Below are 14570 nucleotides of genomic sequence, written 5' to 3'. Positions count from 1 at the left end.
GAGGAGGACAGAGATGCTAAATACCCACTCAGCTACACAGGGGAGGAGGACAGAGATGCTAAATACCCACTCAGCTACACAGGGGAGGAAGACAGAGATGCTAAATACCCACTCAGCTACACAGGGGAGGAGGACAGAGATGCTAAATACCCACTCAGCTACACAGGGGAGGAGGACAGAGATGCTAAATACCCACTCAGCTACACAGGGGAGGAGGACAGAGATGCTAAATACCCACTCAGCTACACAGGGGAGGAGGACAGAGATGCTAAATACCCACTCAGCTACACAGGGGAGGAGGACAGAGATGCTAAATACCCACTCAGCTACACAGGGGAGGAGGACAGAGATGCTAAATACCCACTCAGCTACACAGGGAGGAGGACAGAGATGTTGATGATGCCCTATGAATGGTAACTCTGAGCAACTGCTCCCTGGTACTGTGGGGTTATACTGGGGTTAGGGGTTATACTGGGGTTAGGGGTTATACTGGGGTTAGGGGTTAGACTGGGGTTAGGGGTTAGACTGGGGTTATACTGGGGTTAGGGGTTAGACTGGGGTTAGGGGTTAGACTGGGGTTAGGGGTTAGACTGGGGTTAGACTGGGGTTAGGGGTTAGACTGGGGTTAGGGGTTAGACTGGGGTTAGGGGTTAGACTGGGGTTATACTGGGGTTAGACTGGGGTTAGGGGTTAGACTGGGGTTAGGGGTTATCCAGGGGTTAGGGGTTATACTGGGGTTATACTGGGGTTATACTGGGGTTAGACTGGGGTTAGGGGTTATACTGGGGTTATACTGGGGTTAGGGGTTAGACTGGGGTTAGGGGTTATCCAGGGGTTAGGGGTTATATTGGGGTTATACTGGGGTTATACTGGGGTTAGACTGGGGTTATACTGGGGTTAGAGGTTATACTGGGGTTATACTGGGGCTAGGGGTTAGACTGGGGTTAGGGGTTATACTGGGGTTATACTGGGGTTAGGGGTTAGACTGGGGTTAGAGGTTATACTGGGGTTATACTGGGGTTATACTGGGGTTAGAGGTTATACTGGGGTTATACTGGGGTTAGGGGTTAGACTGGGGTTAGGGGTTAGACTGGGGTTAGAGGTTATACTGGGGTTATACTGGGGTTAGGGGTTATACTGGGGTTATACTGGGGTTAGGGGTTAGACTGGGGTTAAGGGTTAAACTGTGGGGTTAAACTGTAGGGTTAAAGGTTAAACTGTGGGGTTAAGGGTTATACTGTAGGGTTATACTGTAGGGTTAAAGGTTAAACTGTAGGGTTAAAGGTTAAACTGTGGGGTTAAGGGTTATACTGTAGGGTTATACTGTAGGGTTAAAGGTTATACTGTGGGGTTAAGGGTTATACTGTGGGGTTAAAGGTTAAACTGTGGGGTTAAAGGTTAGACTGTGGGGTTAAGGGTTATAGTGTGGGGTTAAGGGTTAGACTGTGGGGTTAAGGGTTATACTGTGGGGTTAAGGGTTATACTGTGGGGTTAAGGGTTATACTGTGGGGTTAAAGGTTAGACTGTGGGGTTAAGGGTTAGACTGTGGGGTTAAGGGTTATACTGTGGGGTTAAAGGTTAGACTGTGGGGTTAAGGGTTAGACTGTGGGGTTAAAGGTTAGACTGTGGGGTTAAGGGTTATACTGGTACCTCTCAGCAGCTGCTCCTGTTTTACCAGTAGTCCCTGGTACTTCTTAAAGGCCTTCTCATGTTCCTTCCTCAAGGCCTGGTTGTCAGGGTCGTCTTCACGTAGTTACAGTCAAGGAAGTGTTCTGACAGACTGACTGACCGCAACAGACAAGGGGAGTACATGGGGGACTGACACACCATGGGGTCGGCACCCATTCATTTCCCACCGCAAACGTTTAGTTCACATCATACAGGAAACCCATTCATTTCCCATCATACAGGAAACCCATTCATTTCCCATCATACAGGAAACCCATTCATTTCCCAAAGCAAACGTTTAGTTCACATCATACAGGAAACCCATTCATTTCCCATCATACAGGAAACCCATTCATTTCCCAAAGCAAACGTTTAGTTCACATCACATAGAAAACGTTTGTTGTAGGAAATGAATGTGTTGAGTTATCATCGCTTAGGAAACCCGTGCAGGGGTGTTCAATGCCAGTCCTAAACACTTCTAGTTTTCACCCTCTCCTAATCAGGGACTGATTCAGACCTGGGACACCAGGTGAGTGGAATGAACTACCAGGTAGAAACAAAACTCTGGGAACTGACATTGAACAGCCTTGCAGAGGATATAAGTCTTCTAACCCAGACGATAACCCAGAACCTAACCCAGAACCTAACCCAGGCCCTAACCCAGATCCTAACCCAGACTATAAACCCGAATCCAGAACCTAACCCAGACCCTAACCCAGACCATAAACCCTAACCCCTAACCCAGAACCTAACCCAGAACCTAACCCAGACCATAAACCCTAAACCCTAACCCAGAACCTAACCCATACCATAAAACCCTAAACCCTAACCCAGAACCTAACCCAGAACCTAACCCTAACCCAGACCCAGACACTAAGCCAGAACATAACCCTAACCCTAACCCAGAACCTAACCCAGACCCAGACACTAACCCAGAGCCTAACCCAGACCCAGAACCTGACCCAGAACCTAACCCAGACCCAGAACCTAACCCAGAACCTAACCCAGACCATAAACCCTAACCCAGAACCTAACCCAGACCATAAACCCTAAACCCTAACCCAGAACCTAACCCAGAACCTAACCCAGACCATAAACCCTAAACCCTAACCCAGAACCTAACCCATACCATAAACCCTAAACCCTAACCCAGAACCTAACCCAGAACCTAACCCTAACCCAGACCCAGACACTAAGCCAGAACATAACCCTAACCCTAACCCAGAACCTAACCCAGACCCAGAACCTGACCCAGAACCTAACCCAGACCCAGAACCTAACCCAGAACCTAACCCTAACCCAGAACCTAACCCTAACCCAGACACTAACCCAGAACCTGACCCAGACCTTGACCCAGAACCTAACCCTAACCCAGAACCTAACCCAGAACCTAACCCAGACCCAGAACCTAACCCTAACCCAGAACCTAACCCAGAACCTAACCCTAACCCAGAACCTAACCCAGAACCTAACCCTAACCCAGAACCTAACCCTAACCCAGAACCTAACCCTAACCCAGACCCAGACACTAACCCAGAACATAACCCTAACACTAAACCAGAACCTAACCCTAACCCAGAACCTAACCCAGACCCAGAACCTAACCCAGAACCTAACCCAGACCCAGAACCTGACCCAGAAACCTAACCCAGACCCAGAACCTAACCCAGAACCTGAAGTGAAGGATATATGTCTTGGTCTTCTTCTGCAGTTCGTCCTGCCAGAGGTCGTATCTCTTCAGTTCGTGTTCGATGACATTCATACACAGAGCTCCGATTTTATAGTGGGTCACCAGCCCATGGAACTGGGAGAAACTACATGGAGATAGAAGGTATAGGGTTAGAGGATTAATACTGATATACTAGACTAAATATACTATAGGGTCAGGATTAATACTGATATACTATAGGGTTACAGGATTAATACTGATATACTAGACTAAATATACTATAGGGTTACAGGATTAATACTGATATACTAGACTAAATATACTATAGGGTTACAGGATTAATACTGATATACTATAGGGTTACAGGATTAATACTGATATACTAGACTAAATATACTATAGGGTTACAGGATTAATACTGATATACTATAGGGTTACAGGATTAATACTGATATACTAGACTAAATATACTATAGGGTTACAGGATTAATACTGATATACTAGACTAAATATACTATAGGGTCAGGATTAATACTGATATACTAGACTAAATATACTATAGGGTTACAGGATTAATACTGATATACTAGACTAAATATACTATAGGGTTACAGGATTAATACTGATATACTAGACTAAATATACTATAGGGTTACAGGATTAATACTGATATACTATAGGGTTACAGGATTAATACTGATATACTATAGGGTTACAGGATTAATACTGATATACTAGACTAAATATACTATAGGGTTACAGGATTAATACCGATATACTAGACTAAATATACTATAGGGTCAGGATTAATACTGATATACTAGACTAAATATACTATAGGGTTACAGGATTAATACTGATATACTAGACTAAATATACTATAGGGTTACAGGATTAATACTGATATACTAGACTAAATATACTATAGGGTTACAGGATTAATACTGATATACTATAGGGTTACAGGATTAATACTGATATACTATAGGGTTACAGGATTAATACTGATATACTAGACTAAATATACTATAGGGTTACAGGATTAATACCGATATACTAGACTAAATATACTATAGGGTCAGGATTAATACTGATATACTAGACTAAATATACTATAGGGTTACAGGATTAATACTGATATACTAGACTAAATATACTATAGGGTTAGAGGATTAATACTGATATACTAGACCAAATATACTATAGGGTTACAGGATTAATACTGATATACTAGACTAAATATACTATAGGGTTACAGGATTAATACTGATATACTAGACTAAATATACTATAGGGTCAGGATTAATACTGATATACTAGACTAAATATACTATAGGGTTACAGGATTAATACTGATATACTATAGGGTTACAGGATTAATACTGATATACTAGACTAAATATACTATAGGGTCAGGATTAATACTGATATACTAGACTAAATATACTATAGGGTTACAGGATTAATACTGATATACTAGACTAAATATACTATAGGGTTACAGGATTAATACTGAAATACTATAGGGTTACAGGATTAATACTGATATACTATAGGGTTACAGGATTAATACTGATATACTAGACTAAATATACTATAGGGTTACAGGATTAATACTGATATACTAGACTAAATATACTATAGGGTTACAGGATTAATACTGATATACTAGACTAAATATACTATAGGGTTACAGGATTAATACTGATATACTATAGGGTTACAGGATTAATACTGAAATACTAGACTAAATATACTATAGGGTTACAGGATTAATACTGATATACTAGACTAAATATACTATAGGGTCAGGATTAATACTAATATACTAGACTAAATATACTATAGGGTCAGGATTAATACTGATATACTAGACTAAATATACTATAGGGTCAGGATTAATACCGATATACTAGACTAAATATACTATAGGGTTACAGGATTAATACTGATATACTAGACTAAATATACTATAGGGTCAGGATTAATACTAATATACTAGACTAAATATACTATAGGGTCAGGATTAATACTGATATACTAGACTAAATATACTATAGGGTCAGGATTAATACTGATATACTAGACTAAATATACTATAGGGTTACAGGATTAATACTGATATACTAGACTAAATATACTATAGGGTCAGGATTAATACTAATATACTAGACTAAATATACTATAGGGTCAGGATTAATACTGATATACTAGACTAAATATACTATAGGGTCAGGATTAATACTGATATACTAGACTAAATATACTATAGGGTTACAGGATTAATACTGATATACTAGACTAAATATACTATAGGGTCAGGATTAATACTGAAATACTAGACTAAATATACTATAGGGTCAGGATTAATACTGATATACTAGACTAAATATACTATAGGGTCAGGATTAATACTGATATACTAGACTAAATATACTATAGGGTCAGGATTAATACTGATATACTAGACTAAATATACTATAGGGTTACAGGATTAATACTGATATACTAGACTAAATATACTATAGGGTTACAGGATTAATACTGATATACTAGACTAAATATACTATAGGGTTACAGGATTAATTCCTGTATAAATCAGTGGTGATAGTTCCTGTATAATCAGTGGTGATATTTCCTGTATAATCAGTGATATTTCCTGTATAATCAGTAGTGATACTTCCTGTATAATCAGTAGTGATATTTCCTGTATAATCAGTAGTGATATTTCCTGTATAATCAGTAGTGATACTTCCTGTATAATCAGTGGTGTCATTCAGGGCAGGTGGGGCATGTCATTTTGGCATTAATACGTGTCACAGATCAGTTTGCAAACAATGTAAAAATATATATATATCATTGAGTTAATAAAGTCGCATACAAACATGGTCTCTTTTCTGCGTTCTTGAATAAGGCATTTCCAAAACACGTGTTTCAGCCCAACTCAACTCTGTGGTGGTTACGGCAGCCAGCGGAAAATACAGAGCGTAGGGGGGCGGTTATCTTCTCTAGTCGCGCCGTGATTGGCTCAGTGTTCTGTCACTCATCGGGACACTACGTCACCGCAACATCTACAGGTAGAGCTATAAAGTTCAAGCCACCCTTGGGTGCTGCCATAGAGTTACATTAGAAGTGCCCATCCAAGAAGGCTCAAGGTCATTGGCCACAGATTAAAGACGTCAAATCTACAGTAGCTTTGATTGGACCGTCAACATCAAACTAGACAAGCAGTCATCATCATGAATCAAGTCGACAATCAACTGGCAAATCCTTTTCAATCCTTATCATATGAAGAGAAATTATAAAGAAAAATTATGGTATCGCTGCTCATCGGCCATAATTCAACAATGAGTGGCTTGGAAGGAATCCGTGGCTAACTGCAAGCATTGAAAAGCAATCACTAGCCTGCTATTCAGTGGAGTGGGTGTGTGGTCCAAGTCTGGGTTTAAGGGTCTCTTTTCCAAGCTTAAAAGGATAAACATTCAACATTGGCCATGCTGTCAATCCAGCATGACTTCTGCCGCTTTCAAGACAACTGGGAACTTTCAGACTTCAGTGAGTTCAAGACAACGTGGAACTCTGGGGGAAAAAAACGAGCTCCGACTGGGAAAATACGTTTTGAACGGTCATCCAACTCGGGATTCCAAATCGGGAACTCGGAAATCTTTCTAGAGCTCTGACCTGAAGATCACTAACGTCATGTTTCAACCTTGTTTTTTCCCAGAGTTCCCAGTTGCCTTGAACTCACTAAAGTCTGAAAGTTCCCAGTTCCGAGTTCCCAGTTGTCTTGAAAGCACCATTAATCCAGAGAATGTCAGACTTTGATGACAAAGTTTGATGACAAAATTTGCCCACAAAAGACCGCCGCGCCACCTTCCTGTTCAAGTGATGGCATACAGAGTACTGGGTAGCTGCAGGAACAGGGTAGAAGAGACCATGGCATTCAGAGTACTGGGTATCAACCATGTCAACTCCTACCCTGTTCCTGTAGCTACCCAGTACTCTGTATGGGCTCTCCTACCCTGTTCCTGCAGCTACCCAGTACTCTGAATGGGCTTTCCTACCCTCTTCCTGCAGCTACCCAGTACTCTGTATGGGCCCTCCTACCCTGTTCCTGTAGCTACCCAGTACTCTGAATGGGCACTCCTACCCTGTTCCTGTAGCTACCCAGTACTCTGTATGGGCCCTCCTACCCTGTTCCTGTAGCTACCCAGTACTCTGAATGGGCACTCCTACCCTGTTCCTGCAGCTACCCAGTACTCTGTATGCCATGGGCTCTCCTACCCTGTTCCTGCAGCTACCCAGTACTCTGTATGGTCGCTCCTACCCTGTTCCTGCAGCTACCTAGTGCTCTGGGAAAAACTTAACTTCCAGAGGACCTATCATCCTTTCAGTCCCTCCTCTCTTCCTTCTCTTCCTCTGTATCCGCTGCTAAAGCCACTTTCTACCACTCTAAATGTCAAGCTTCACCCTCTAAACCTGGGAAACTCTTTCCCATCTTCTCCTCCTTCCTTAATCCTCCTCCCCCTCCCTCTCCCTACTCCCTTTCTGTGGATGACTTTGTCAACCACTTTCAAAAGGAGGTTGACGATAACCGCTCCTTATTCACTCAGCCTATTGAGTCCCCTGGTCCCATTCACACAGAACTACCCTACGGCATGACCTCTTTCTCCCCTCTCACTCCAGAACTACCCTACGCCTTGACCTTTCTCCCCTCTCTCTCCAGAACTACCCTACGCCTTGACCTCTTTCTCCCCCCCTCTCTCTCTCCAGAACTACCCTACGCCTTGACCTCTTTCTCCCCTCTCTCTCTCTACAGAACTACCCTACGCCTTGACCTCTTTCTCCCCTCTCTCTCTCTCTCTCTCCAGATGACATCCTGTGACTAGTGAGGTCTGGCCGCCCGACAACCTGCCCGCTCGACCCCATCTCCTCCTTCTCATAACCATCTCTGAAGACCTTCTCCCATTCCCTCATCAACTCATCCCTGACCACTGGCTGAGTCCCCTCTGACTTCCAAATGGCCCGAGTCGCTCCCCTCCTCAAGAAACCAACACTCAACCCCTCTGATGTCAAAAACTATAGACCTGTATATTTTCTTTCCAAAACACTTGAGCATACTGTCTCTGACCAACTCTCTCGTTATCGCTCTCAGAAGGATTTCCTTGATCCTAACCAGTCAGGCTTCAAGACGGGTCACTCAACTGAGACTGCTCTCTTTGTCACAGAGGGCTCTCCACACTGCCAAAGCTGACTTTCTCTCTCCTCTGTTCTCATCCTCCTAGATCTATCCTCTGCCTTTGACAACGTGAACCTTCAGATCCTCCTCTCCACCCTCTCAGGGCTGGGCGTCTCAGACGCTATCAGATCCTCCGCTCCACCCTCTCAGCACTGGGCGTCTCAGTCTCTACACTCTTGGATTTCAGCCTACCTGTGGAGAGAATCTGTGTCTGCACCATGTACTCTCACTACTGGTGTCCCCCAGGGCTCGCTTCTAGGCCCTCTCCTCTCTATACACCAAGTCACTCAGCTCTGTCATATCCTCTCATGGTCTCTCCTATCACTGCTATGAGGATGGACCTCTCCTCTTCTCTCTATACACCAAGTCACTCAGCTCTGTCATATCCTCTCATGGTCTCTCCTATCACTGCTATGCAGATGTCACTCAAGGTGGCGACACGCATCTTTGCGTGCCTGGCAGATATCTCAGCTTGGATGTTGGCCCACCACCTCAAGCTCAACCTCAACAAGACAGAGCTGTTCTTCCTCCTGGGGAAAGCCTGCCCACTTCAGGACGTCTCCATCAGGGTCGACAACTCCAAGGTGTCCCCCTCCCAGAGTGCAAAGAACCTTGGCGTGACCCTGGACAACACCCCGTCGTTCTCTGCAAACATCTAAACAGTGACTCGCTGCTGCAGGTTTAATGCTCAACAACCGGGTTCCCCCAAACTGGCAGAGATGCATCAGGTCCCATTTTACAGTCTTTGGGAAGTCTCAGCAAGGGATTGAACTCACAACCTTCCAATCTCCACAAGGCCACTGAGTACGTCTGGATCAGAGCGTCTGCTAAATGACTAAAATGTCTATGTAACATGTGAGCCAAAAAACCCACCTTTAAGCTATCAAAGCCAAAAAACCCACCTCTGCTGTCAAAGAGAAATCTCACCCACATTCCATTTGGGAAACGTGAGAATAATTCAGGACTCAGAGACAACAACTCTCGGTTTTTATATCAGAATCCGGTTATTTTCATCCTTTTACCGGTCCTGTGACAGCGGCGCGATGTAGCTGGTAACTTTAATCACTGCTTTCTGAGAAAACATTTGGAGCGTTCTGATGGTTTATTTTACACAATCACCCCCCTTTTTCTGCTCTGAACCAGATTAATAAAATAATAGACTTGTATTCATTAGAAGTGATGTGTTTCTCTAGTAGAGAAGTGGACTGTACTGAATATATAATAATGTTTAATCAGATTAACAGCACGTGGCTGCCGTCAATAAGCCTGAATAGAGATGTGCATTTACACTCCACTACCACTGAATGGAACAACAGAAAAGCGAAAGGCCTTCTGAGTAAAGCCGTCTTATAAAGTAGCAAATGGGGCGACAGGTCAGACTAGCAGTTAGAAAGGCCAGCTAGCAACCGGTGGGTTATGAGTCAACAGGGAAAAGCAGTTCTGTCCCAATTCTGTCTCTCCCCTCTCCTACCTCTCCTCCCTCCCTCCCCTCACCTCTTCTCCCTCCCTCCCCTCCCTCTCCTCCCTCCCTCTCCTACCTCTCCTCCCTCCCTCCCTCCCTCCCTCCCATCCCTCTTCTCCCTCCCTCCCTCTTCTCTCCCCTCCCTCCCTCTCCTACCTCTCCTCCCTCCCTCCCTCCCTCCCTCCCATCCCTCTTCTCCCTCCCTCTCCTCCCTCCCTCTCCTCCCTCCCTCCCTCCCATCCCTCTTCTCCCTCCCTCTCCTACCTCTTCTCCTCTCCCCTCTAGTATTTACCTGGAGAAACAGAAGAAAACATAGATGATGGTGGTGGCAAGCTCAACACTCTGCTTCCAGTCCTCCCGCAACACTCTGGCCAGGGCACCTAGAGCCGTTTCTACGGGACAGACAGCGAGACACACAAACAGAACCTTAGACATACGGACCAGAGCAGAGCCACTGTCCTGATGGTTTACACTTTAATGCAATGTTATGCATATAGCGCAGACCTTCTCTCTCTCCACCTCTGTCCTTACCATTCTGTAGTAGTTCCTCCAGGTTGTCCGGGTTCCTGGCCAGGTGTAGGATGAGTGTAGCCCCTTTCACCTTCTCCTCCATTCCTTCATACAGCAGCTCTACATACTCTTCCACCTTGTTGATGTTAGCCTCCTCATCTATCTAGAACAGACACCATGTTGACGTTAGCCTCCTCATCTATCTAGAACAGACACCGTGTTGACGTTAGCCTCCTCATCTATCTAGAACAGACACCATGTTGACGTTAGCCTCCTCATCTATCTAGAACAGACACCATGTTGACGTTAGCCTCCTCATCTATCTAGAACAGACACCGTGTTGACGTTAGCCTCCTCATCTATCTAGAACAGACACCGTGTTGACATTAGCCTCCTTATCTATCTAGAACAGACACCGTGTTGACATTAGCCTCCTCATCTATCTAGAATAGACACCATGTTGACGTTAGCCTCCTCATCTATCTAGAACAGAGAGACACCGTGTTGACGTTAGCCTCCTCATCTATCTAGAACAGACACCATGTTGACGTTAGCCTCCTCATCTATCTAGAACAGAGACACCATGTTGACGTTAGCCTCCTCATCTATCTAGAACAGACACCGTGTTGACGTTAGCCTCCTCATCTATCTAGAACAGACACCATGTTGACGTTAGCCTCCTCATCTATCTAGAACAGACACCATGTTGACGTTAGCCTCCTCATCTATCTAGAACAGACACCATGTTGACGTTAGCCTCCTCATCTATCTAGAACAGACACCGTGTTGACGTTAGCCTCCTCATCTATCTAGAACAGACACCATGTTGACGTTAGCCTCCTCATCTATCTAGAACAGACACCATGTTGACGTTAGCCTCCTCATCTATCTAGAACAGACACCATGTTGACGTTAGCCTCCTCATCTATCTAGAACAGAGAGACACCCTGTTGACGTTAGCCTCCTCATCTATCTAGAACAGACACCATGTTGACGTTAGCCTCCTCATCTATCTAGAACAGACACCATGTTGACGTTAGCCTCCTCATCTATCTAGAACAGACACCGTGTTGACGTTAGCCTCCTCATCTATCTAGAACAGACACCGTGTTGACGTTATCCTCCTCATCTATCTAGAACAGAGAGACACCGTGTTGACGTTAGCCTCCTCATCTATCTAGAACAGACACCATGTTGACGTTAGCCTCCTCATCTATCTAGAACAGACACCATGTTGACGTTAGCCTCCTCATCTATCTAGAACAGACACCGTGTTGACGTTAGCCTCCTCATCTATCTAGAACAGACACCATGTTGACGTTAGCCTCCTCATCTATCTAGAACAGACACCATGTTGACGTTAGCCTCCTCATCTATCTAGAACAGACACCGTGTTGACGTTAGCCTCCTCATCTATCTAGAACAGACACCATGTTGACGTTAGCCTCCTCATCTATCTAGAACAGACACCATGTTGACGTTAGCCTCCTCATCTATCTAGAACAGACACCATGTTGACGTTAGCCTCCTCATCTATCTAGAACAGAGAGACACCATGTTGACGTTAGCCTCCTCATCTATCTAGAACAGACACCATGTTGACGTTAGCCTCCTCATCTATCTAGAATAGACACCATGTTGACGTTAGCCTCCTCATCTATCTAGAACAGACACCATGTTGACGTTAGCCTCCTCATCTATCTAGAACAGACACCATGTTGACGTTAGCCTCCTCATCTATCTAGAACAGACACCATGTTGACGTTAGCCTCCTCATCTATCTAGAACAGACACCATGTTGACGTTAGCCTCCTCATCTATCTAGAACAGAGAGACACCCTGTTGACGTTAGCCTCCTCATCTATCTAGAACAGACACCATGTTGACGTTAGCCTCCTCATCTATCTAGAACAGACACCATGTTGACGTTAGCCTCCTCATCTATCTAGAACAGACACCGTGTTGACGTTAGCCTCCTCATCTATCTAGAACAGACACCGTGTTGACGTTATCCTCCTCATCTATCTAGAACAGACACCATGTTGACGTTAGCCTCCTCATCTATCTAGAACAGACACCATGTTGACGTTAGCCTCCTCATCTATCTAGAACAGACACCATGTTGACGTTAGCCTCCTCATCTATCTAGAACAGACACCATGTTGACGTTAGCCTCCTCATCTATCTAGAACAGAGACACCGTGTTGACGTTAGCCTCCTCATCTATCTAGAACAGACACCATGTTGACGTTAGCCTCCTCATCTATCTAGAACAGACACCATGTTGACGTTAGCCTCCTCATCTATCTAGAACAGACACCATGTTGACGTTAGCCTCCTCATCTAACTAGAACAGACACCATGTTGACGTTAGCCTCCTCATCTATCTAGAACAGAGAGACACCATGTTGACGTTAGCCTCCTCATCTATCTAGAACAGACACCATGTTGACGTTAGCCTCCTCATCTATCTAGAACAGACACCATGTTGACGTTAGCCTCCTCATCTATCTAGAACAGACACCATGTTGACGTTAGCCTCCTCATCTATCTAGAACAGAGACACCGTGTTGACGTTAGCCTCCTCATCTATCTAGAACAGACACCATGTTGACGTTAGCCTCCTCATCTATCTAGAACAGACACCATGTTGACGTTAGCCTCCTCATCTATCTAGAACAGACACCATGTTGACGTTAGCCTCCTCATCTATCTAGAACAGACACCGTGTTGATGTTAGCCTCCTCATCTATCTAGAACAGAGAGACACCGTGTTGACGTTAGCCTCCTCATCTATCTAGAACAGACACCATGTTGACGTTAGCCTCCTCATCTATCTAGAACAGACACCATGTTGACGTTAGCCTCCTCATCTATCTAGAACAGAGAGACACCGTGTTGACGTTAGCCTCCTCATCTATCTAGAACAGACACCATGTTGACGTTAGCCTCCTCATCTATCTACAACAGAGAGACACCATGTTGACGTTAGCCTCCTCATCTATCTAGAACAGACACCATGTTGACGTTAGCCTCCTCATCTATCTAGAACAGACACCGTGTTGACGTTAGCCTCCTCATCTATCTAGAACAGACACCATGTTGACGTTAGCCTCCTCATCTATCTAGAACAGACACCATGTTGACGTTAGCCTCCTCATCTATCTAGAACAGACACCATGTTGACGTTAGCCTCCTCATCTATCTAGAACAGAGAGACACCATGTTGACGTTAGCCTCCTCATCTATCTAGAACAGACACCATGTTGACGTTAGCCTCCTCATCTATCTAGAACAGAGACACCATGTTGACGTTAGCCTCCTCATCTATCTAGAACAGACACCATGTTGACGTTAGCCTCCTCATCTATCTAGAACAGAGAGACAGCATGTTGACGTTAGCCTCCTCATCTATCTAGAACAGAGACACCATGTTGACGTTAGCCTCCTCATCTATCTAGAACAGAGACACCATGTTGACGTTAGCCTCCTCATCTATCTAAAACAGACACCATGTTGACGTTAGCCTCCTCATCTATCTAGAACAGACACCATGTTGACGTTAGCCTCCTCATCTATCTAGAACAGACACCATGTTGACGTTAGCCTCCTCATCTATCTAGAACAGAGAGACACCGTGTTGATGTTAGCCTCCTCATCTATCTAGAACAGACACCATGTTGACGTTAGCCTCCTCATCTATCTAGAACAGAGAGACACCATGTTGACGTTAGCCTCCTCATCTATCTAGAACAGACACCATGTTGACGTTAGCCTCCTCATCTATCTAGAACAGACACCATGTTGACGTTAGCCTCCTCATCTATCTAGAACAGACACCATGTTGACGTTAGCCTCCTCATCTATCTAGAACAGACACCATGTTGACGTTAGCCTCCTCATCTATCTAGAACAGAGAGACACCATGTTGACGTTAGCCTCCTCATCTATCTAGAACAGAGACACCATGTTGACGTTAGCCTCCTCATCTATCTAGAACAGACACCATGTTGACGTTAGCC

The 14570-nt window shown here is 44.4% G+C and overlaps 1 protein-coding gene across 1 annotated transcript in view; it reads right to left on the bottom strand.

Annotated features, from left to right (window-relative positions):
• The window catches only part of LOC115156489 (kinesin-associated protein 3), a 64779-nt gene that overhangs the window by 35718 nt on the left and 14491 nt on the right, over nt 1-14570 (bottom strand). Inside the window, exons 5-8 of the mRNA XM_029703911.1 lie at nt 10570-10711; nt 10331-10430; nt 3358-3482; nt 1651-1749 (exon numbers count right to left, since the gene is read on the bottom strand). Coding sequence (XP_029559771.1) covers nt 1651-1749; nt 3358-3482; nt 10331-10430; nt 10570-10711 — 466 coding nt within the window. The remainder of the gene's footprint in view (nt 1-1650; nt 1750-3357; nt 3483-10330; nt 10431-10569; nt 10712-14570) is intronic.

This window comes from Salmo trutta, chromosome 21, assembly GCF_901001165.1.
Source record: "Salmo trutta chromosome 21, fSalTru1.1, whole genome shotgun sequence".
NCBI lineage: Eukaryota > Metazoa > Chordata > Actinopteri > Salmoniformes > Salmonidae > Salmo > Salmo trutta.
This window is presented reverse-complemented; position numbering and strand designations above follow the sequence as displayed.